Raw genomic sequence first — 26,478 nt, forward strand, 5'->3', positions numbered from 1 at the left:
CTTCCTGCATGGAGCCTGCTTCTCCCTCTGCCTGCGTGTCTCTCTCTCTTTCTCTGTGTGTGTGTGTCTCTCTCTCATGAATAAATAAAATCTTAAAAAAAAAAGAAAAAGAAAAAGAAAACACATACTTGGGGCACCTGGTGGCTCAGTGGTTGAGTGTCTGCCTTTGGCTCAGGTTGTGATCCCAGGGTTCTGGGATGGAGCTCACATCAGATTCCCCACAGGGAGCCTGCTCCTCTCTCTGCCTATGTCTCTGCCTCTTTTTCTGTGTCTCTCATGAATAAATAAAATCTTTAAGAAAAAACATCCTTAAGACAGATGGCAAATCCCAAAATGGCGATGTAACTGCATCATCTCCTAGGAAGCTTTCTTGCCCACCCCTTCCTTTCAAGTGATGGAAGTGTACAACGGTGATGCTTCAGGCGGAGGTATCACCACTAGGATTGCCAGTAGCCATCCCTACAGGAGGGTAACCAATGAACCGGAATAACACAAGAAACCTTACTCCTCATCTCTCACCTTCCTGTGACTCCTCCATAAATACAAGACTCATCCTGCCCCAATGCCTACGAGCTGTGGAGGGATAAGAACCATGCGGACTTGAGCCACAAACAGGATGGAAAACAGGACAAAAGAGGAGAAAGTGGCCTCACACTTTCTTCCACAACATAAAAGCCTGTGGCTTCTGTTGGAGGAATAATGTCAGAGGGACCTAGGTGAGTTACAGTTCCTTGACTTCTTTTTCACATTTCCCCCCAAACCAAAACACACCATGGTCTTTTCTCCACATGATGAGGGCCTAAGAAATTTTTCCAGGAATTCTTCATGCAGCTGACAGAGATGAGATTTAAACTGGAAGTGAGGACCTCCACACGGAGGATGGAGGCAAGACCTTCCCGGGGTTGACAGTGCAACTCCCTATCCCTGTGCCTTCGGCCACACTCCTCTCCTTGTCTGAGTGACAACTGCCTCCCCTATACAATGAGGAGAACTGCACCTTCCACATGGGATTGTTTGCGAGGATCAACTGATGGCAACGTTCCCAGAGTCGTGAGAGTAGAATTTTGTGAACTACATAACCAGCCAAACAACAACAAACCACAGCCCACCATACTGCTTCAATTTAGCCTCTACTGTCAGAAGACAATCATTCCTTTCCTTTTTTTTTTTTAATTTTTATTTATTTATGATAGTCACACAGAGAGAGAGCGAGAGAGAGGCGCAGAGACATAGGCAGGGGGAGAAGCAGGCTCCATGCAGGGAGCCCGACGTGGGACTCGATCCCGGGTCTCCAGGATCGCGCCCTGGGCCAAAGGCAGGCGCCAAACCGCTGTGCCACCCAGGGATCCCAATCATTCCTTTCCTAGAGAAGGTGTGCCTCTTCGAGAAGACGGTTGTTAGGGTGGACTAAGGATGTATGCACTTTCTTTGTCAATCTGCATTCAGAGGCGGATTTTTGGGGGATCTGGGCTGGCCCCGGGGCACCTTACCCAGCAGAATACTGTGCAAGTGACTTGTGCCAGCTGCATCCAGCCCCTTGGAGGACTGGGAGCTTCCGTTTCCTCCTTGCCTCTCAGAATACTGCTGCCATGCTGTGAGAAGCGCCGGTCTCATGCAGCTACTCCAGTTGACAGCCCCAGCTGAGCTCTCTGCCAAAGAGCAACATCATCGACTGCCAGCCATGGGAGTGAGCCTTCCGGGACCTGCCGCCGTGCAGCCTCAGCTGACATCATGTGGAGCAGAAGACCTGCCCAGCTGAGCCCAGTCCATCCACAGACTAATGAGATCGTAAATTGTTAGGCCACTAACTTGGGGGAGCGGATGGTTACATAGCAAGAAGTCATAGAAACAATCGTAGAGAAGGAGGTGATTTGTTAAAAAGCTAAGCTAAGGGCAGCCCCAGTGGCCCAGCGATTTAGCACCGCCTTCAGCCGGGGGTGTGATCCTGGAGACCCGGGATTGTGTCCCACGTCAGGCTCCCTGCATGGAGCCTGCTTCTCCCTCTGCCTGTGTCTCTCATGAATAAATAAATAAAATATTTAAAAAATTAAAAAAAAATTTAAAGAAAGCTAAGCTAATGAGACGTACCCCCAAAGAACATTATTTAACAAACACTCTAAAAATATCCACACAAGAGTCTTCATGAAGCAAGTTCAGAAGGTATACACTTACTCCACTGCTCAAGCGAATTTTAAACACTGCTACGTATGCCACATTTAGAAATTACCTATGAGGCCTACACACAGGAAAACCTCTGCTTGCTCCTGTGACAAAAATGTTTCACCCACCTGATCCCTCACCTGATGCACCAGCTGCAGTCACAGTAGTTTTGAGTTCTTTCCATAATCAAAGTCATGTGCCAAGTCCCGAGGAGATACTTGTGTCTGTGTTATAAGGGGGCTGTGTCACGGTGACTTGTGTACACAATTTCTCCCACACTTTACGAGTCCAGAGAGAGCCAGGACCGGGTAGGAATCATCTTGGTGTTTGCCCATAGAACAGAACAGAACGGAGTGCCTGGAACATGGCCGACCCAAGAGGTGTTTGCTGAGTAACAATGCAAGATCTAATCCATCGCTGAGCAATAAAATGGACTACACCCCTGATGCACCTTTGGGTGAAGTTGCATTGTAACAGTGCTCACATGTAAAAAAACAATCATTTGTTCTAAATCTGGGGGTTTGGTTCAATGGATGCCACTGAATCAGGGCCAGGGCTACCCAAACAGCAACCAGTGGGAAGAACTGTCACCTAGTTGATGAGCCACAGACAGAGGAACCATTTCACTGGGGACAAGAGATACCAACTGAAACAGCATGTTTGCTATTAGCAAAGACACATGAGCCACAGGTGTCACGCTGGCTTCTATATGCTTTCTGGGCGAGAACAGAATCCTCCTTTACAGGATCTCTGATCTTTCTGCAAATCATGCAATGTAGACATTATTATTCCCATTTCACAGCTGCAGAAATTAATCCTGTGTCAAGTCAGGCTATTCCCAACATCTCAGACCAGCAGGCCAGTGGCAGGGCACACGGGTGGAGAGATGCATGGGAGGGCAGTCGACACGAGTGGGCACACAGAGGAGAAGTGGTAAAACTCTGAGAGAATGGCAACTTCTCACAGCCCCTGGTCTGGGGGCAAGAAAATCATTCTTTGCCAGAGAGCTCTAGAGGGACAGGTAATAGGATAACCTTTGTCAGAATATAGGCAACTTCTGTCCACTGTAAGCCCAACACGGGTTTCTGGAAACTTGCCCAAGTAGCAGAGAGAGGCCCTGTTCTACTGCATCCTCCAACTTTCTTTGCAAATCCAAACCTGTTCATCCTATCTCTAATTCCTATTGTTCCCTCTGATAAGCAGGGCCCCAGTGAACAATTAAAGCTTTCAATAAATAATCTCTAAGCACATTCATTTGATTGACTGTTATTTGATACAGCAGTTAGTTTCAATGGGGCAGTTAATATTGATCACATAAAGTACTCCAGACAAACATGAAACAGTTCCAGAACTCCATGGATTATTACCCTTTATCTGCCAGTCATCTGGGTTACTTGTAATGGTCACGGAATTTAAAATCAATAATAACAATTAGTGTTCTGTACACCAAAACGGATGAATCATGTGAAATGGGTTTTCATATAAAATCAAAGGTAAGGCAGCCTGCAACATGGAAAAAGGCTCTGAATTTCCAGCACTCATTTGGCAAAGTACCTTTCAGGCAAGTCTTCCAAACAGGCGGCAAGAGAGAAAGAAAGGTATTTAAGAGAAGATGTGGCCATAAAAACGCATGTGAAACCCCTGACAGTCTTAACCCAAAAGGATAAAGCATAAAAGATAAAAAGTGATCAAAGTTGAGTGCTAACAAACGTAGTAAAATTAATGGGACTGGCAATTTACTTCCTCTAAGATGCGCTTCTAGCTACCTTTTTCCGCTTCTGATTCATAGGCATTAATTGTGATTTTTTTGTAATAAAATGGCAACAACAGTATTTTAACTCCATGGCACCACTACTGTAATGTCTGGATAATTAAAATGCAAAGCAACAGAGAAATGTTTCATCATTAAACTGTAACCAGCGCACTATGTGAAATCATCCATTCCAAAGACTTGTTTTTCATCAATTATTTGTTATTTATCTGATGTAAATATAAGAAGGACTAATTAAAATGTATGCCTTTTTATACAGCTTCTTGTCATTAAAGCCAATGAAAGCATTCTGAGGACCATAATGAAATAATTATGTTTGCCTTTAAGAATTCTCTTCAATAACACATGGCAGGACTGAGCTAAATTAAAACATCAGGAACTAAATTTCGCTTGCCTCCATTTCCATTTTACTTAATTATACCCCCAAGCTTTCCAATAGACCAGACCCTAAAAAATCTTTTGAAGCTGAAACAGCCTTCAGATCATCAGCCTTTTTATAATTACGGACTTTGATAACAAGACATAGGTACTGTAGCCCCGAAAGCTTTAATATTTCTGAGAAGAGGCATTTATTAGGTGAGGTCTTCATTTGCTCTGGAAATTAGAGAAAAACCGAGATAAATGTCTGATCCAAATTTTCTACCAGTTAACAGACATACTCGTCTTATGGTCTCATCTGCATTACTTCTACCAGAGAGTATTTTGGTATCAGCAATTTGGTTTTTCCTGATGTGGTCAAATGCAATCTGTGGCAAACAGTAATTGGTCAATAATAACAACAACAACAACAAAAAAAACATTTCACCATATCTGGGTCAAATCAGGAGAGTCACCCTTTATTCCACACTCAAACTTGAAAACAACAACAGAGCAATCTTTGAGAAAAGAGTAGAGTCTGGAGAACCTGTGAACTTGGAAAAAAAATAGGCTCTTTCATTCGAGATTCCCCTCCGGACCTCAAATCACAGATACTCGCGAAGGCAAAAATAATCTGTGTTTAAGAGAAAAGACGGGAGAAAGGAGAGCAAAAACTGCTGGACGCTGTCAGGGCTGGTGGCAGATGAAATGGTTTTAGCAGCGCTGTCATATGATGCGGATGGGGGTGGGAACTTGGTACTTAGGAAAGTAAATAGGAGTCCCAGGGATTGACTGACAAGGTGAATTCCCTCCCATTTTGTTGTACAGAGTTGGCGGGGCTCAGGGGTGATGGGATTTGGTGACTGCTGGATAGACCGGCTCAAGACACCAGAGGAAAACTGTGGACAGCTGGAAAACAAATACCTATTCTAGGACAACATAAAATTGCAATTATATTCTCAGAATCTGCTTTTAGAGAAATCACTCCCTTCCACCCCAGTGACTCTTTGTTCTATTTAGAGGAATCTCCTTTGGGGAATGAGGGACATGGTCACCCACCATCACTCCTGTGGAAAGTAGCTTTCTTCATGCCCCCCCCAACCCCCACCCCCAGCTGGTTCAGTTCAGCAGCAGTGGGGGGGAGGCCTGGAGACTCCTGGAATCCATGGGCCCTGACTAGAGGAAATGCTTGGCCAGCCTGGGTCGCCTGGCTGACGTCAGTTCCTGTTATCCTCGCCTTATCATACAGGGGACCAAGAGTCTTATCTTACTGAATGGCCCCCTTTCAGCTCCCCACCCTGCAAGTCCAAAGAAAAAGCAAGTCAGCAGTTCCATTGCCTGTTTGAATTCTCATCTAAGAAGCTCTGAAAGCTCAAGATAAATAATAAAGCTCAAGATAAATGATACCTGCAGACTCACCCTTACTACTTCCCAGGTGGAGAGAACTTGGGCAACTTTTTTTTTTTTATTATTCATTTAAAGGGGTTTAGGGGTGTGGGGTGAGGCGGGAATCATAACTTCTTAACAATGAGGTAAGGAAGCCAGAAAGGAAAAAAGAATTCAGGGCAACATATTGACTGATGAGGTTGTGTTATTAGATCTTACAGATGGGGAAGGTTATCTCATCTCCTATTTAACAAGAGGTACTTAGGCCAAGCCACTTACAGACAGGATGCTGATAAATCTGGAACCTGAGTTAACTCAGCTCTCCTCTCCCCATCACCACCCATTTCAACTTTTTAAAAGAAGCTGGCCGAGAACTGATACAGATTTGTTCCTAGTGATTCCATTTAATAAGTCGACCCCTCCCCCACTCCCAATACACACATGTGCTGGAATCAGAACCACAGCCATAATAGTTAAATCCATTTTGCAAGGGGTGCTATTTACAGATCTACAGTTTGCCACAAAAGGAATTCGTGTTCAGAAGAATGACCCAGAAGCACAAGGCAGTGTTCAGTCATAATGGAAAAATTAAACTGCGAGCGCTCTAGCTATACTGACCATAGAATCCAAACAAAGACTTTCTGTGCCACTCCTGGGTTCAAGGGGCAGCCTCAGAAATGTCGTAATATTGAAATATCTGGCGTATTTCCATGATTTATGTGGGAATTGTGGCAGTATATCTGGAAGTGGGTTATTCTAGAAAACCAGAGATGTACGATTGCCCTAACTACCCTATAATTTGAAAGGCAAAATTCTACATTAATATCTTTTGGAAAGGTTTTTAGCCAAGATTTTTCTGATTAACCTTCATCAAAAGCTCCCATTTCCAAAAGAATGTATTTAATTGACAGTTAACTGAATCTATAGTAGAACATTTAAAATATAAAAATGTCATTTAAAGATAAATTTATTGGCACTTACATGTAACTCAAACTCTATAGAAGATTCTTTTTAAGATGTTCTAATATGAATACTGCATTTATTGTTTAATAAGTCCTGTGTGACCTGAAGAGAGTTCTGTATTTTGCATCTCAGTTTCACATCTCTATTTTCCTCCTAGAGAGTAACTTTCTCATTTAAAAATTCCTAGCCTTTTGTAAAAAAAAAAAAAAAGAAAAGAAAAGAAAAGAAACAAAAAAATCTGATTTTAAAGATTACAAATTCCTTGAGAGCAGAATTTACAATCTTAATCATTTCTCATGTATTCCGTTCAGAGATAGTTTATTGATGCTGGTAGAAGAATGTACAAAGGAGAAAATGTATGATTTTCTTCCCTTTTCATCTCAGAGACTTAACATGTTAAAGATAAAATTACAAGCATCTGATATCCAGAAGAACGTCTTTACTTTTATGTTTTAAAGTTCACGACAGTACTGACTGGTTATATATGGTCAAAGCCAGGCTTCCAGAAATAAGAACAAAACTTCTGTTTCAGGTCAGTTATCAGAAATGGCCATTCCGATCATTTATCTAATAAGGTTGGTTAAATAAATAATAAATAAATAAATAAATTTAAAAGGCCTGTTTCAAAGCAAAGGCTTTCGCATTTGGGCTGGCGAATCAAACGCCAACTGGAGCTTCCAGATCAATTCCATAGCCTAAGTTTAAGAAGACAGAGGTCTACTTCTCCTATCTTATTTTTTGGAATCCACACTCTATGGTGACAAAATTTAAAACTTCTGCTTTGGGTTTTTTTTTTTTTTCTTTCCTTCTAGGTTGCTCATCAACTCTTCCCTACCCAAAGGACCAAGTTATCAGCGTAATGACAAAATTTTAGTATTTTTTTTTTCCTACAGGGGAGGAAAACTTTGTGAATCTTCTGCTTGTTTTCAAGTGACCCTATCTTGTGTTCGGGAGATGTAAGCAAAAGTCCCTTTTCTTTTTTCTTTCTGATGGTATTAGTTACCACTGTCATGTGGCTGAGAAGCAGAAAATTATGTCCTACTTTAGAAAAACAATTGAGCCTTTTCATCGAAATATTTATTCAAAACCCCATTCAATTCATACGGTGGCTGTCAGTCTTTATTTCAGTCTTTATTTCGTCTCTTTCAGAGAGTATCTTTGATTTTGCCACTTTGACCCCAATTTATATCTCACTAGGAGAGGATTTGGATACTGTGTAATACTTAAAATTCAGGTCCCAGGGCTTTGAGAAGGGGACTTTTCTTCCTTCCTTGATCACACATCACTGTTTGTTTTTAAAACAGATGATTTATCCTCTTTAAATGGGCAAAATACTATTTCAAAAAGAAAATATTCTTTTTTCCTTTTTTCTTTTGATGGGCCGAGTATGGAGATGACGGGGAAGTGGGCCAAGAAGTTGTCACACTCAGGATTTCACCGAATGCAACTATATTTAGACCACAAATATTAGGATTTATCCTATGCCCACTGAGTAATGAATGCTGAAAACATCTGGAGCAGCCCTAAAACCGAGATAATCCAGGAGGCATATGAATAGAAACTTTGTGACTATGATACCTTCCAGGGGCAGTCTTAAATCGTATTATTTATACCACATTCCCTTAGAGCCCGCTAATCCTGACTTCGAATTTTCATAACAAGCCATTCGCAGGCCCTACTCCAACCGGTAGCTGGTTGGCATGTCATTTATGTGACGTTAAAATTTTAAAAAGAAAATAAAAAGAGTATCCTAACCCCTTTCAAAGACCGCTTCTGATGTGTTTTTTCATTCAAAGGGTTTACTCTAATTACTACACATACACACCACACGTCAAAAATAGAATCTCAAAGCAGAAAATACTTTGGGTAGGAATTCAGTGCTATTTTTTTTTTCTCCTTGCCCACTGTTTCCTCTGTGTGAAGAGCGCAAACAGATCTGCTTCTCGTCAAAACAGTCATTAAGTAAAATGGAAAAGGTTGTGGCTTTTATGTTCTTACTTATCCAAATGAAGCCCTAATATGCTTTCATTTCAAAAGTCCTTACCTACCCATGCCACCCCGAACCAAACACCATGTGGCAGACATTTGTTAGAATTTTTATTTACGCTTAAAAACCTGAATCTCTTGAAGAACTAAACTGACTGTCATAAAGTGGTTGATGGAGGATAAAGTGCTCTGCAGGGGCATATGCAATTTTTACAATTTATTCATTTAACCTATAGCTGGGGGGGATGCGAGTGGAACTCTTGTGAAATTGACCACAATAAGCTCTAATTGCCCCGCTTACAAAAATAAGACACTGGAATTTCTGAAATCCCTTTGTCAAACGCCTTTATTTACTTTTTCTAATGCAAGTTTCTTTGATTAGCTGAACTTTGCTGTTATCAACACTTCTTGCTTATCGGCTGGCCCTAGGCGAATGACACATTCACCACTCGCTCTCCCTAGATAAGGCAAATCCCTTGTTTAACTAGTTCAAGAACAAACAAAGCTTTTCTCCCGACTCCTACAACTTAATAGGCATGTTTGGAGGGTTAATTACAAAAGGGAGAATGTCTACTTGTGAAGGCTCTATTAGGTCTAATAGCTTTCCGCCAAGGGTCCCGAGCATTCCCCCCCCTTCATTAAAAATATGTTTCATAGAACTTTCTCTTATAAGAAAAACTTCTGCAGAGCCCCAGTTCCCTGAGATCCCGAGTGAAACTGTTCACACTCTTTTAACTGCTACGGAGAGGACAGGTCTGAAAGATCTGTTAGGGGATTATAAAATTATTTTGTAACGCTGAGTTTCTTTGAATTCTCCAGAAAGAAAACAGGCACAGCAGGAAAGAAAAGGCATTTGGGGAGCCGCTGAAGATGAAGACACTTTCTGAAAACTATATTCTTTTTGCCCTGGTTATGGCTCTACGAAATATTAAGTCAGACAGCCAGACTGTTGGCATCAAATGGTTATCGATTTTTCAGCTACAAACCTGTTGATTTCCTGGCCCAAGAAGCGAGTCTTTATTGCTAAGACAAAGTTTCAGAGAGAGCAATTTAAATCTGGTCACTGTCCACTCTCTTTCCCTTTTCTTCTCCCTCTTTACATAAGGCACCATGTTATTAGGAAAACTCAATTTCTTCCAGTTAAACTTTGACCTCTCTGAAAACAAAGATTTAAAATGTCATTTTCAGGCTAATGCTCCAATGAATTGTCAAATAAAGTACTAAAAACATTTTGATAGATAGCTGAGCCATTTATCTAAATCACTGTCAGGGCAGCGATGCATCCTGCAGGCTCCCACCACAGCCACCCGAAGGTGGGATTTTCCGGGGCTCCTGGTCATTTCTCAAGCCTTGCAGCCACACTACTGTTGACCAGATGCGTGCCTCGGCATCATGTCAGCATCAGATAACCAAATAGTCAATATTAAAAAAAAAAAAAAAAAAAACAGAAACAAAAAACTGGGCTACTCCACTTATATTTCCTTTCCTTTAAGTGATGTCCAGGTTCGAGGATGAATTGCAAGATACGGAAATAATGGATGGCTCAGCCCAAGGGGTGTTCATTGCCAGTAGTTTTCTAGCAAAACAGCAACTTCTTAGAGCAACAAAGTGACTCGGAAAGGTGGCAGCAGGGTCAATGCTAAGAAATATTGCCTTTCCTTCGCAAGGAAAACATTGGAAGCAGCAGCTTTAACTGGTGGTTTATGAACTTCAGGAGCAGCAGCCACCCTAATTAGGCTAAATTCCTTGCAAGGACGATGTCATATTTTAATTACTTGGGACTGTTGAAACGCACAAGGGGGGGAATATATACAACTAGCAGCTAATCCAAAGAACAGCAAAGTTAAATTCCCCTCTGCATACATTTCAGTAAAAAAACTGCACAATGTGTCAAACTGCCTTACTTGAAGAATGTTTCAAAGTCCTGTGGTCACACTCTACTTTTCACCACCACCCCCTCCATGCATATTTTTAAAGACTGTTTTTCGAGAGACCCTGAGGTTGGTTAAGGAGAGGAGCGGGGTTCGGGAGGGGTTGTTTGGGAAGAAAACATCTAACAGGAAATTTTCAGCAGAGGGAATCAATATGCACGCCTGCATATCACACCCTTTCAGCATTAAATCATTAAATCCTTTGTCTTGCTACCAATGCAGTTTGTTTCCAACGTCTTTATTGCATGCAAGAGAGACAATTCATTTTTTTTTTTCTTGGTAGAAGAAGGGAAAAAAATAAACCTACATTGAGCAGTGTGCCGATGCTGCCATTCGGTTTGGGTCAATCCACTGAAGCATGCTTTGAGAGCTTTCTCCTGGAGCATGCAGGAAGACGGACTCGCAGTGTAGAAATCCAGGATTTGCCCAGGACTCACTGACAGAACATCCATACAGTCAAACATGATCTCCCCTGCACCGAATGTCTGCAAAAGTGCTTATCCTCTAGGTGTGGAGGCAAATGGCATAGAAAAGTCCACCCAACTCCATCAAACTCTGCCCCTTTTTTGGCACGTAGGCTGTTGGTCTTTTTCCCAGCCCCGAATCATGAATTATGACGGACAAGCCAGCTAAAAGCCTGTAATTGATCCAAATGATCATTTACCATTTTCCAGGCTCGCTCGGCCAATCCAGCCGGGGCGGGGGTTCCCAGAAAGATCCCAAGTTCTCCTTCCAAGCAAATGCCTGCAAGAAGCCTTCCGAAGGCGGTCCGGATCCTAGCCCGACGGTGCCCAGACAGACCCTGCCCGGCTCGCTCGCGTCCTCGGCATCCCGGTCCTCCAGCAGCGCGCTTGGGGGAATTCTGGTCCCCCCTTTGGCAGAGAATAGACCCTCCTGCCTCTGAACAGCTCACTTCCTACTACTTCTGTCACACAGAATGAAAGATTGAATTGCCTAATATATGCGAGTGAACTTTCGGTGAACCCTTCCCGGGCTGCTAACCTTCAAATGACCCAACGAGTCTGACATCACCAACTCCCAGGATTCTCACAGAGCTTAAAAACTCCCAGCAGCCCTGCAAAAGCCGACAGCCGGGGAGGCAGGCGGCGGGCGGGCGAGCGGGCGGGCGGGCGAGCGGGCGGGCGGGCGGGCGAGCGGGCGAGCCGCCTCTTGCTTCCCCGGTTCTCACCTGGAAGACAATGCAGGGGGTGCTCCGGGGAACGCGCAGGGGAGGAGCCGGCCCCGCCGCCCGCTCGCGCGGAGCGCCGGCTTCGCTCCGGGTCCGCCCTCGCCCTCGCCCGCGCCGCGGCGGCCCGAGCCCGGAGCCCGGGGCCAGGGAACGCGCCCGCCCCGCGCCCGCCCCGCGCCAAGCCCTCCGTCCGTGCGCCCGCCGGGCTGCTAGACCCCTCGCAACCTACGTATTTTTCCACTCCCGACAAAGCACGTGCAAGCCCTAAACTGTAGAGCAGGGGAGAGCTACTCCTCGCGGAAGCCTTGGGTTGAGAAACTTTCCATTGGATGGAGAGCTTACCCCCCCACCCCCACCCCTCCCCACCCCCCCACCCCCACCCCTCCCCACCCCCCCACCAGACCCCTCCCCACCCCACTCCTGCATCCCTCCTGCAAAAGCCTCGCGCCCCCGGAGGGATTGCTTTTGCTCGGGAGTAAAGATCCAGCTTTGTGGGTCCATTTACTTTTTAAGCACTCTCTCAAGTCTGGAGGCGGCCGTCAGGAAGGCATGATTCCTGCCCCAAACACGCACACACATAGAAATCACACAGATACACAGGATTTCAGGTCCTGACCAGGGGAGACAGCGTGGTCAGGAGTGGATGTGGGGCTGAAACTGAAATCGATTCCAATTCCACCTTTTTTTTTTTTTTTTTTTTGCCAGCGGTGTGATCTGGGATGAGTATTTAATCTCTCCTAGCCTCAGTGTTCTCATCTGTAGAATGGAGATGGCCTACTACCCACTTCAGTGGGTTGCTGTGAGCCGCTCCCCTCCCCCAAAGCGCTTGTATGGCACTCAGTATGTACCCTGCAACAAGTACTAATTCTCATTTCACCCTCTTATTTTTCACTGGGGAAACAAGCCCTGCGAGGGGAGGCTGAGACCTGTCTGAGGCCGCAAAGCTGAAAACTATGACCAGCACGCAACTCCCCAGAATCCCAGCCCAATGTGAAAATTACTTTGCTGTTCCCACAGCCTCGCACCCTGAACAGCATGTTGGTGACCTCCATCACCTCATGCACGTACACACACACACACACACACACACACACACACACACCCCACCACCACATAATTAAACACATATTTTGAAAACTGGCTAAGTGTGAAGGTTTTATACCTCCAAAGGCCTGTTTTCACCAATATTAGCCCCTGCCCAATCTTGGTTACTTATTAGAATAATTTTAAGAGAGATTCTTTCTTATCCTTCCCATATTGACCCACCTAGAGGAAGGAGAAACCCTGTAGCAGGTCCTAAAGCCCTGAGAAGGACAGATGCAAAATTTACAAATAAACCCGGGCAGAGAGCTTTCAAAGGGAGAGCCAATCCACACTGCAGTCATTTTGTACAACTTGCTTAAAGGATGCAAAGTACATCAAAGGAAGGAAACTCTGCGGATGATTTAAAGCACCCTACCTCCTCTACTACCTCTCCAGGATTTACTTGTTGTGACTCTCCCACAAAACAGGGCAGTCAAGCAAGTGGGCATGAGGGAGTTTCCTTGCCCCTTGCAGGGAAAAGTGCTGCCCCAGTCTCCTTTCTGTGGATAATGCTGGAATGCTCATTGGCATCCAGGCCCTTTAAAAGCCTGTCAGGGGGCACCCCGCCCCATGCTGAACGGCTGCTCTGTCTTCAGGAGTTGCTAAGTGGCACTCATGGTGTAACATGAAAAGTATGCATCACACACACTTACCAAGTCAAAGATCCTTTTATGAAGGTACATTAAAACAATTTTCAGCCCAGCAAGCTCAGTTCTTGCTATTGAAAAGTCCAGGGCAATAGAAGGGTGAGATTTTGCTGAAACTATGTTTGTTAGTCTCTCTCCCTCTCTCAAGTGGCCATCATTTTGTAACAGGGGTTTATAAGAAACTCTTTAACTACAAAGAAAACACACGACTTAAGTTGCACAGAGGAATTTACAAAACATTTAACACACTGTCATTAAGATAGTTGTAAAGATACACAAAGCACCACATTATGTACCAACCTCTGCGTGTGTGCGTGGACTTACAGCTCAAATGCTAACTCACGGTCCTTAAGAGTTCCTTGGAAACTGGACTCATCTTATATGCCGTAATGGAAGCCACTGAAAAGGTGTTTCAGATGAAAGGAGGAAGGAGCTACATTTAAAGCACAGCAGGAGGCATTAAGAGAGAAATCTCCCCACCTCCCCACCCCCCCACCCCCAAGCTCCCAAGTGTGTGTGTTCAGGTATCTGTTGGGGTGGGGACGCATAGCACTTCCTGCTCAAACATCTTTCCAAAGGGAAGGGTGCACTGGTCACAAGGAGGTAAAGATGGGGATGGTGTCTCCCAAATTCTGTTTACTCTCATTTCACAAGCTAGAGGACAGCCTAGGAAGGGAAATGACTGCTCCCTAATTTCTACCCTGAATACCATGTCATGACACAAAAACAATAACAAAGTGTGCAGGGATGGGGGGAGATGGTAGGGGATTGGATATTTTCTTTCTTTGCAAGAGAACATTTTAAATTTATAATCATCTTGGGGTTCTCTTAACTGTAGAGGAATGAACTTGGGCTTTTGAATACTGATCTTTTATTTCAATGCGTGTGAATAGAATAGTATGGGTTTCTTATAGTGCAACAGCATTCACTAGTCTATTCATCATTTCTCATCATGAGTTAATTATGCTGATGGCAACTATTAGAGCTATTATTTAATCCGAGTATTAATTTATAAAGCAGCCCCCGAATTTAGCCACATGTTTCTTATCATTTCTTCATCAGGAAATCTAATTCTTATACTTCTGGAAAACCTGTCTTCCCCCACATTCTTCATCTTAAGTAAAATTTAGGAAAGACAGGCAAACAATCCACACTTCTTTAAAGAACATATCCATGTACCATAAAGATTAATGAGTAGGTAGACGGCAAAAACTGGCCTAGTTAATTTGGGGATAAATGAAGTTTAAGTTATCGACGCCTATTTTAAACACCAATCCAACAGTTGGAAGAAACCTTTCACAAATATTCTCTTGGTATGACATAGAATAACAATCTGATATGTGTCATCTCCTCTGTTTTGTATTTGATCAACGATAAAAGAAACTCTAATAAAAGTATTTCCAGCCACAAACAAAAAAAGCAAAAGTTTGAGACCAAAATCCATTTTGTTTCGGAGTAACTGTAGATTTGTCAGTGTGACACAGCACATTTGAAACCCATAATCATAAAACAAAAATTTATAGCCAAGGTTCACGGTCTACATCTGTTTCTCTGGTTTTCGTATAGCAATTACCCACTGGACAATCCAGAAAGAAACACCATGAATCATGCTCTGCAAACATGTTTGAACTGGAGAGGTTTGTGAAGAAAGAGCAGGCGTCTCTGTGTACCCGTACTGAAGCCGGCCGGGTTCAAAATTGGTCAAATGCCTTGTGATGTCTAAATAAAAAGATTCTCACAGGCGCAGACATACCCACGCCAGGCACAAGTCATGCAAAGTGCAGGCAGACATGGGGGTGGGCTGCAGGGAGGTAGACACGGCTCATTGTAAAAAACACACCTGCCTCCTCCATGGTTTTTGGTTTGCTTTACTTTTATTTATTTATTTGTGTGGTTTTCTTAACCGTTAATCTCATACAAACTCCTCTTGCCACAGTTTTGCCAGAAAAAGAGATGGCTAGCACTAAGTGCTGTGTGCGTTTTGGTCTGGGAAGCCAAGGCAGGGACGTGCTGCGGCACAAGGCGAGCGGGGAGGCACTTCCCAGGGCTTCCCCCCACCAGGCACAGCTGCTTGCTGTGTTGGGGGCTGGGGGAAGTTCTCACACCAGTCAACACAGGGAAACTGTTTCTGGCCCTTCCCTCTGAACACCTGATAACGTACCAGGACTGTTGATGGCCATGGATCCTAGGCCAGAAGACACCAAAGTGCTCTGCAAACATGAATTTGTGGAGTGGGTCTACGCATCTGTGTAGAGACTGGGTCTTCTCAGTATCCCAAGGAACATCTGTTCTTCCTCAAAAATGTTTCTCCATCTTGAGCGTTGGCCACTGTGTCCTTCTTTCATTTGGTTCCTTTCTCTCCAGCTTCCTGTTTTTTCTAGTTTCTTCCATGAAGTCTTCCCACCCGGGGAACTTACAAACGCCATTCCCCAAGACAAGGGGAACACTTCTCCCTTTCCACCCTTGACTTGCTTTCTTTACCACTTTACTTCTCTGCTTTCGCTGTGCAGGACTCATAAAGACATCTCTTCAAGTCCGACAGTTTCTGTTGGTCCCAACTTGGCACTTACCCTCCTGAATGAATACCTCAGTATTGAATTTTTCAGTTTGGGAGAGACCTAGCTTTGTTTGTTTTCTTTTCTCCCTCTTATTTTTCATTTTTTTTATTTTTAAAATAAATTTATTTTTTTTAAGATTGTATTTATTTATTCATGAGACACACACACACACACACACAGAGAGAGAGAGAGAGAGAGAGAGAGAGAGAGAGAGAGAGAGGCAGAGACACAGAGGGAGAAGGAGGCTCCATGCAGGGAGCCCGATGTGGGACTCGATCCCGGGACTCCAGGACCACACCCTGGGTTGAAGGCAGGCACTAAACTGCGGCGCTATCCAGGGAATCCCATTATTTTTCATTTTTTTAAATTTAATTTTGTTTTTTTGGGTTTTTTTAGAGTAATATACATTCTGCAACAACATGGATGGATCTTGAGAATATAAATGCTAAGTGAAATAAGCCAGTCAGAGAAAGACAAATACCATATGATTTCACTCATATGTGGAATCTAAGAGAAAAACAAATGAACAAAGGGAAAAAAGAAAAAAGAGACAAACCAAAAAAAAAAAAATAGACTTTTAACGATAAGAGAACAAACAGATGGTTCCCAGAGGGGGGAGAGGGGTGAAATAGGTGATGAGGATCAAGAGCACACTTATCTTGATGAGCACAGGGTGATGTATACAAGTGTTGAATCACTATATTGTACACCTGAAACTAATATAACACTGTATGTTAACTACATTGGAAATAAAATTTTTAAAAAAGGTAATACACATTCATAAAAACTCATACTTTGATCTGGAAGATATAAAGTGAAAAGTTGCTGGGCATATATCTGTATATTTACAGATATATGCTTGTTTGTTGCTTTTACACAAATATGATAAAATAATACATATTCTTCTGTGACATTTTTCTATTTGGCAACATTTCTTGAAATTCCTTCATAATAAACAGTACATATAGGACTTGCACTAAAAAACAAAAAGAAGGGACGCCAGGGTGGCTTAGTGGGTTGAGTGTTGGACTCTTGGTTTTGGTTCAGGTCATGATCTAGGGGTCCTGTAATCCAACCCCCATCAGGTTCCACACTTGGTGGGGAGTCTGCTTGAGGATTCTTTCCCTTTGCCCCTCCGTAGACTTTTGCTCCCACATCATGGACACTCTCTCTCAAATAAATAAATCATTAAAATAAAAATTAAAAAAAAAACAATAACAAAAGCTGAATAGTATCTCTCTACATTAATACATATAATTCATTTGGCTAGTGCTCACCTACTGGACAGTTAGTTTGTTTCCAGGTTTTCAGTGTTTAAGAAGACCTGTGGGTATATGTAGCCAAACATCTGCTGGATAAAATTCTAGTACCCGTATTGCCAGGTCAAAGATGATGTGCATGTTAAAATTTGATGACCACACAAAATTGTACTCCAAAATGGTTGTGCTAATACATTCCTCTTTTGTTCTAAAATAGGGATCAGTAAATTTTTTCTGCTTAGGGTCATAGGAAATATTTTAGGTTTTATAGTATATATAGTTTGTTGGAACAGCTCAGTTCTGCCATTGTAGTATAAAGGATATAAATGTGTGTGTGTGTGTGTGTGTGTGTAGGCATGTTCAATAAAACTTTATTTACAAAAATCAGCAGTGGACTGGCATTGACCTATGGGCTACAGATTGTCCACCTCTATTCTAAACCATTCCTTTAACAATTGCACCAAATTTTATACTGTCTTGTTTCTTTCCCTCTTCAAAACCCAGCTCTATACATTTGGGTTCTGTTAACACTTTAATCTTCCTTCTCTTTTATTTTTTTTTTAAGATTTTAAATTTATTTATTCATGAGAGATGCAGAGAGGGAAGCAGAGACACAGGCAGAGGGAGAAGCAGGCTCCATGTACCGGGAGCCAGACGTGGACTCGATCCTGGGTCTCCAGGATCGTGCCCTGGGCCAAAGGCAGGCACCAAACCGCTGCGCCACCCAGGGATCCCTCTTCCTTCTCTTTTAAAAGCTTTACCCAGTTTCAACTTGTATACCAAGAATGATATGGCTCATTTATCATATTATTTCATCTAGAAACCTCTCTTCTTCTCTCTTGGCTCATTAATTCCCACTTTCCTACTTCACTCTGCACTTCCTTAAGAAGGGGTGCAGGATTGCATATCTCCTTCACGTGAGCCCAGATGCCCTTGTACTTTCTTTCCTCAACCACCAAACCCTGCTTTAAAGTCCATTATTTCCATCAACCCCTTCTCCTCCTAATATATGATGGCAATATTGAGGAGATGGAAAATATAACGACTCCTGAGAATAAATGCCAATGGCACCACCACGCTACAACTTGCCCATGACGTCCCTGTATTATTCTGCCTGAATTACTTTTTCTGTCTCATCTCAATACATCTTCCAATGAGCTAAGAGTAGATGTGCCACCTAGTTGGCAGAGGGCTTAAAAGAACAGCGAGGCTCTTTTCACTGATGGAAAGAAGCACAAAGGATTCTAAGAGTGCTTTGTAATTATTTCATGTTAATATTATTAATAAAGGAGAATGTCTATAACTGGATGCCTACCTTAGTACCTAATTCAACACTTCATTTTTTTTTTTTTTTGGAGATCAACTGTGCTGTTTAAATTAATTAAAATTCAGTGCAACTAAAAACTTAGTTCCTCAGTCAGACTAGCCACATTTCAAAGGCTCAAAAGCTTCATGTGGCTAGTGGCTACCATGTTCATGGGACAGCACAGATATAGAGCATTTTCACCATCACTGAAAGTTCTATTGGACCACAGTGCTCTGAAAGCTCAGTTTAGTGATCAGAGACGTGTATGGTGGGTGAAGCCATTGAGTCTGGACACAGACTGCCTGTGTTAGAACCCACGATTTCCCTCATACTAGTTGTGTGATCCTGAGCAAGTTACCTCACCTCTACATGTCTTAATTCCCTCACCTGTAAAATAGATATTAATGGTAAATACATTAAAATATTGCTGTAAAGATTAAATGAGGTAATACAAGTAAAAAGCACTTACAACGTTGCCCAAGATAGAGTAAGTAACACTTTTTAAGAAAATAAAGAAAATAAAGTCAGGACACATAGCTCAAATACTACTGCTATTAGGCACAGAGACTAGTCTGTCAGGGCAGTTAATTTTCAATCAGGATGCACATTTCAGGGTCTGGGGGCCAGGCATATGCAGTTAGGGCAACTTCGCCAGGAGATTTTGCTGTATAGGTCTGGTTTAGTATCACTACATTGAAACATTTTTATAAATTTCAGAAAAGAGAATGATTTCTTTCATTGTACAAATTGGACACTGAGTCAGAATAGCAATGAATTATTTGACAAGCCCCACCCTGTTCTTGCCATATCACATGACTTGCTGTTTTCTGCAGAAATGGTATTCAGCCTCAAGAACACCAAGACCAATTATGGTTAATTAGATGGCAAGGATTGTACAAAACAGAAGACTTGCATTATTTATCTATCTTGTCTTTCCATCCATCCATCCATCCATCCATCCCATCCTTCTTCTCATTCATCTACTTCAACTATCTGCCCACCCATCTATTTACCCGTTTAACAATCCATCTGCTTTTCTAGTTATCCACCCAACTACTTCTCCATCTACTCATGTACTCATCCATCTACCCATCTATCCATGCTCTGACTCATCATCTACCCATGATCTAAGGATCAAAAGTGAAGAAGAAAGCATGAATTGGCTTTTCAAGCAGGCAATATAGAGTAGAGAGAGGGACAACAGTAAAGCTTCTCAGATTATGCATGTGTCTTTCCCTAGACTCCTTGAAAAGGATTTCCTGATGAGATGTGCTGGCAGAAATAAGGTCAAAGGCACAGGCCACTGGAGATTTTAGTTAAACAAGTTTGATAAATCAGGTTGTGGCTGGGGAGCCCCTCAGATCTAACACACTGATCTCTAAGAGCATCTTAGGATTTGAAATGCTAATGAGGCTGGGTTCTATTAGCAACACAAAAGTTTTTGACTCTGAGGGAAAGCTAAAGGCTCGAAAGGAATTTCCATCAGACTCTACAGGGAAAGGGAATGTAAAAAGTAGCAAATACATCAGAGAGGCCATTGGAAAGGGATTGGAGTTTAAATTCATCCTGGTGTCTGACAGAGAAAAGGGCAAATAAAAAAGCTCAATGTGATTTAATGGGAATTGAGGGTAACACAAAGTCAAGTAGAAATCTCTGTGAAATTTCTATTGGGGAAACAATGACATGTATATGTGTACCTTACACACACACACACACACACATAAACACACACACACACTCTGAATACATTATACAGATTTTTGATGAAAAAATAATTTTCACTCTCTTTCCTTTCAAACTGCAGAGTATAAAGCCCCCTTCTGAACATCTACTTCAATCAAGGGCTTTGAAAACTTCTGTTTGAGAAGATACCATGGTGGCTTCCCAAATTAGTTTTTGACATTTTGTCATTGTTTGCTTTTTCATTCTGAGTTAGTGATGCTTCAAAAGAGATTAGCAAAGACTTTTCAAAAGCAATTTTCCAAAATTTAAGGTAATGCATATAAGCACAGGAGGGCAAGAAAAAAAAAAAGAAATATGAAACATCTCCTCTCTCTGTTCAAGCAAATGTAATGATAAAATGTAAGATCACTGCAGTGATTCCCAAAGCACTGCAATTTTAGGGCCTCACACCTACAGGTACCTCATGAAAATTTCTCAAGTTCTGGTAGAGTAATGGGTATTTTAATCCAGGTGCTTAGGTACTTACCCAGCACACTGAAGTATCAGACCTCTGCTATGATGGAACATTCCATTTGGTGAATGCCAAGGAACAGGAAACTCTCCAAAGGATTAGGTATTAAGAAAGACTGTGAGGACTGGAAATGGCAGAGCTCTGAGCCTGGACAAAAGTCTTGGCTCTGTCCTCTGCAGATACGTGGGTTTGAGTAATCTCATCATCTTTCTGAACCATACTTATTCTTCACATCTAGGAAGATTAATGTCTACTTCCAAAGATAATGTCTAGTTTAAAGGAAGCTAAGGTTAAAGAATTAAGCGAAATAATGTATGAGGAAAATTATAAATCTCTAAAGTATTAGGTAACATTAGTCATTACAATTCACACATGTGGTAGAAAAAAACAAAAAAATTTTCCACTCTTTTATAAGCTCTGCTGAAAACTGCTAATCTAGCCTCCCATCTAATTTGTAATCCCCTTTAAAAACCCACAGTAGGGATCCCTGGGTGGCGCAGCGGTTTGGCGCCTGCCTTTGGCCCAGGGCGCGATCCTGGAGACCCGGGATCGAATCCCACGTCGGGCTCCCGGTGCATGGAGCCTGCATCTCCCTCTGCCTATGTCTCTGCCTCTCTCTCTCTCTCTCTCTCTGTGTGTGTGTGTGACTATCATAAATAAAAATAAAAATTAAAAAAAATAAAAAAAAATAAAAACCCACAGTAAAAAAAAAAAAATAAAATAAAAAAATAAAAATCCAGAGTAGATTATTAGCTGAGCTTATGACTTCACAGATAGAGGCCACATTGCCCAGCGTCCTTTCCAGGTAGGTGTGGCTATCATGTGACCTCATTCTCAGCAGCAAAATGTGATCAGAAGTGCTGTGCCCTACTTCTGTATCACTTCCTTAAAAAGTAATTTCCCAGCTTCCACTTTCTCTTTCCGCCCTTCCATGTCAACTGGAATGCCACGGGGCCCTGTACAGACTGGATAGATAAGGACAGCAGCCCAGGGGAAGGCAAAGCCATGAAGATGGAAGCAACTGGAGACTGCGAACATCATGTGAAGCACTGCCACCCTACCAGCTTGGATTATTTCTCTCTAGACAGTTACAGGAGAGAGAAAATAAACTTCTATCACATTTATGTTGTCATAGTTTTGGTATCTCTTAAAATCAGATTTAGTCTATATTCTAATTAATTGAATCTCATTTGAAGTGCTTAAAATTTAAAATAAGAAAAAAAAATAAAATTGAAAATCAGAGAAAGGATCATCTTGGTATTCCCTCATGCAATTAATCGCCCAACCCCTTTGAGATCTACCTTGTATTAAAGGCCTGTTTTTCTTCCCTCACTGAGCCAGGCTCCCCTCTCCTTTCCCACTGGGATGACTGGTCAGTGGCAGGGGGACACAGCTGATTTCCACTGCCCTCTGTGCTCCGGATCCAGAGACAAATGGCGGAGTTTTTCATTTGTATTTCTGCAGCACAGACAAAATGAGAGAAAGCTCTGCAGAAGCCTTCATTTCTAACTCTGGACATTACCAGCAGCTTCCCAGGAAATACTGCCATTCAGGCTTTGGCTGATTTGGGGAGGTAACCCTCAGAACTCTATTACTGTCCTATATGTAAAGTAATTTGTGGCAAATCTGAAGGAGGAAGGGCAGGCTAGTGTAACAAAACTGAGCAGTGAGGCGGTGAGGCCAGAAATCTAACTTTCCACTAACACCTTGTGAGAACTTGTCTGGTCTAATCAGTAACATGAGGAGGCTGTTGTTAGTCACAGTGGCAAGTACATGGCTCAGGTACTTCCCATAAGCCTAGGGCAGACTTGCTAAGGTGCATTCCTTGGAAAGATCCCAGCAAGGCTGCTCAACGCCACACTAGCCCAGAGGCTGGTGGCTTCCTGGGCAGTCCAGGCTACCTCCTCTGGTAAAATTAAAGTTTGCTTGGAGCACAGCACACTCATGTATTTGCTTACACACTGTCTGTGGTTGCTTTTACAAAACAACAGAGTTGAGTGAAACATTATGTCACACAGAGCTGAAAAAAATTTATGATCTGGACCTTTACGGGGTGGGGGGTGGGTGTGGGGAAGGCTGAGTGCAGCTCCAGGCATTTACTACCAATCCATCTGAAGGGGCTTTGAAGATGAAATCTACTGGCAATCCTAGAACTGGATAGTACTGAGGGCTTTCTCAAGGTCTAAGATTTTTTTTTTAGTTTTTATTTATTTATGATTCTCACAGAGAGAGAGAGAGAGAGAGAGAGAGAGAGAGAGAGAGAGAGAGGCAGAGACATAGGCAGAGGGAGAAGCAGGCTCCATGCACCGGGAGCCCGACGTGGGATTCGATCCCGGGTCTCCAGGATCGCACCCTGGGCCAAAGGCAGGCGCCAAACCGCTGCGCCACCCAGGGATCCCACGGTCTAAGATTCTTAATTCAAATACCTAAGAACCCTCTGTGGCTGTTTCTAAAACATGCCAAATAGACCTCTTTAGTGTCTAGTTTAGAGTTTATTTTTGCTCTGTCTGGAATATTTCATTTAGATATAAAAGTGACTTATTCCATCCCTTTCTTTAAGTCTTTTTGAATATGTTGCCTTGAGATACTAATGATCCTAAAAATCAAGACCTCCAGGTCATGACCATTACTTTCTTTCCCTTGCCCCTATATTTTGAAATTTATAGCCTTTATTATTTTATTACCTGCCAAACACTTATTTTTTATTATATAATGGAAAGTAATATCACTGAGGGCAGCAACTCTATCTAGTTCACTGCAATGACCCTCATAATAAGAACATTACATGATATTTAGCAATCCTTCAACAAATGTTTGTCAAGTGAATAAATGAGTGAATGAACAAATAGCCCCTCTTGGGAGACACTGCTTAGTAGAGACACATAAAACCTAGTAAAAATTTAAAATCGGCACCAACAATAATCTATTGTTTCCAATCAATTAGAATGGCCCTGCTATAACCAAAACAAAATTAAGACTAATTATTAAATGATCTCATTTTAAAAATGAAATCTATGGCATAAGCCTTGTTCTTTTAATTCTCTGATAAAGAAGTTCAACCTCTACACAGAGATGAAGAAAAAAAAAATTGTCTTTTCAAAAAATAGAGCAAGCACACTTAGGTATCCATTGCAAAAAAAAACAATAAACAAAACAATATGATTTGATCCAGAGCTGACACTACATACAAGTTAACTCAACATGGATCATGGGCCTAAATGTAAAACACTGAAATATAAACTTTTGGAAGAAAAAATAATAGGAGAAAGTCTTGTGACCTTGAGTTGGCACAGGTTTCTCAGAAATAGCACCAAAGTATGACATAATAAGTAAAATTAATAATGTGGATCTTATCACAATTAAAACTTCTATTTTTTGAAGGGTGCCTGGCTGGCTTAGAACACAGAACTCTTGATCCCAGGGTCATGTGTTCAAGCCCCACGTTGGGTAAGGAACCTACTTAAAAACAAAACAAAACACTTCTATTCTTTGAATGATTCTGCTATAAGAATGAGAAAATGAATAAAAAACTAGAAGGAAACCATGCAAAACATATATGAGATAATGAAGTGATATCTAGTATAAAGAAAGTCAGGTTCAAAAATAACAAAGCTAACCCCTTACCCTCACCCCAAGTGAGTGAGCAAATTTAACAAAAATGTCATCAAATATATGGATGGCAAATAAACACATGAAAAGGCATAAATATTATTAGTTATTAGGGAAATGTACACTCAAACCACAGTGAGACACCATGACACATCTACTATAATCACTAAAGAAAAAGACTGCCACATTTTATGTGGCATAAAATGTTGCTGTGGACGTGGAGAAACTGAAACTCTCATCTATTTTTTTTTAAAGATTTTATTTATTTATTCATGAGAGACAGAGAGAGAGAGAAAGAGGCAGAGACACAGACAGAGGCAGAAGCAGGCTCCATGCAGGGAGCCCGACATGGGACTCGATCCCAGGTTTCCAGGTTCAGGCCCTGGGCTGAAAGTGGTGCTAAACTGCTGAACCACCAGAGCTGCCCTGAAACTCTCATCGAATAGTAGAACTGTAAAATCATGTAACCTTTTTTTCCAGTCAGGAACTGGAAACAATCCAATTGCCTCTCAACAGGTGAATTGACCAACTATGGTATATCCATACAATGGAAAACTCTTGGCAATAAAAAGAAATGAACTGGTGATAAATGTGACAACCTAGAATGAATTCTGTAATAATTATGCTGAGGGAAAAAAGATACAAAATAGTATTTAGTGTATGGTTCCACTTATGTAAGGAAATTCTAGAAAACTCAAACTAATACATGGTAGCAGAAAGAAGATCGATGGTTGCCTAAAGATGGGGTTTAGGAAAATAAGGCAGAAAGATAGGATTGGAAAAAAAAAAAAAACACATGGGGAAACTTCTAGGGGTGGTGGTGAATATGTTAATTTCTTAAAAAATTGAAAGATGATCGACATAAAAATTAGTTTCAGGTATACAACATAATTATACAATTTATGTATATATTGTAAAATGATGACTACAATAAGTCTGGTTAAGATTTATCGTTACTCAGCTACAATTTTTTTTCTTGTGTTGAGAACTTTTAAGATCTACTCTCTTAACAACTTTCAAATATAAAATACAATATTGTTAAGTATAGTCACTAGGCTATATGTTACATATCCAGGATTTACTTTACAACTGGATGTTTGTGCTTTTTTTTTTTAAGATTTTATTTATTTATTTGAGAGAGGGAGCAAGCATAAGTCGGGGAAGGGTGGGGAGAGGGAGAAACAGGCTCTCCCTTGATGCAGGGCTTGGTCCCAGGACCCTGGGATCATGACCTGAGCCGAAGGCAGACAATTAACTGACTCAGCCACCCAGGCACCCCTAGAAGTTTGTACTTTTGATGACCTTCATCTATCTTTCCCACCCACCACCCCCTGACTCTAGCAATCACCAATATGTTCTCTGTATCCATGAGCTTGGTTTTAGTTTTTAGATTTCACATATAAATGAAATCATATGGTATTTGTTTTTTACTGTCTCACTTGTTTCAATTAGCATAATGCCTTCAAGGTCTATCCATGTTGTTGCAAATGGCAACATTTCCTTTTTTATGGCTGAGTAATACTCCACTGTGTGTACACACACACACACACACACACACACACACACACACACACCATGTCTTCTTTATCTATCCATGGACAATTTCTTCCATGTCTTAGCTACTGAAATTATGCTGCAGTGAACATGGCAGTATAGGTATCTTCTAAAGTTCGTGTTCTTGTTTTTTTTCAAGTTAATGTTTTTATTTCCCTTTGGATAAATACCCACAAGTAGAATTGCTGGATCATATGGTAAACATATTTTTAATTTTTTGAGGAAACTTCATTCTTTTTTCCATGGTGGCTGTACTAATTTATATTCCCAACAACAGTGCACAAAGGTTCCCTTTTTTCCACATCATCTCCAACATTTATCGGATGTGATAATGCTAGTTATTAACTTGTCTTTTTTATAGTAGACATTCTAACAGGTACAAGGTGATACTTCATTGTAGTTTTGATTTGCATTTCCCTGATGATTGGTGATGTTGAGCACCTTTTTATATGCCTATTGGCCATCTGTATTTCTTCTATGGAAAAAGGTCTATGAAGATCCTCTTTCCATTGTTAAATTAGATCA

General features: G+C 41.8%; 1 protein-coding gene across 4 annotated transcripts in view; it reads right to left on the reverse strand.

Moving 5' to 3' along the window:
• The window catches only part of RARB (retinoic acid receptor beta), a 722,113-nt gene that overhangs the window by 161,487 nt on the left and 534,148 nt on the right, over positions 1 to 26,478 (reverse strand). The window contains exon 1 of one of the 4 annotated variants that reach the window (XM_055320915.1): positions 15,635 to 15,653. The exons of 1 other annotated variant lie outside the window; for it this stretch is intronic. In XM_055320915.1, coding sequence (XP_055176890.1) covers positions 15,635 to 15,653 — 19 coding nt within the window. Of the gene's footprint in view, positions 1 to 10,861; positions 11,596 to 15,634; positions 15,654 to 26,478 lie in introns of those variants that run through there. 2 more of the 4 variants (XM_055320912.1, XM_055320916.1) reach the window with 2 other exon arrangements.

The sequence above is a fragment of the Nyctereutes procyonoides genome, unplaced genomic scaffold (genome assembly GCF_905146905.1).
Source record: "Nyctereutes procyonoides isolate TBG_1078 unplaced genomic scaffold, NYPRO_anot_genome, whole genome shotgun sequence".
In the NCBI taxonomy this organism is placed as follows: domain Eukaryota; kingdom Metazoa; phylum Chordata; class Mammalia; order Carnivora; family Canidae; genus Nyctereutes; species Nyctereutes procyonoides.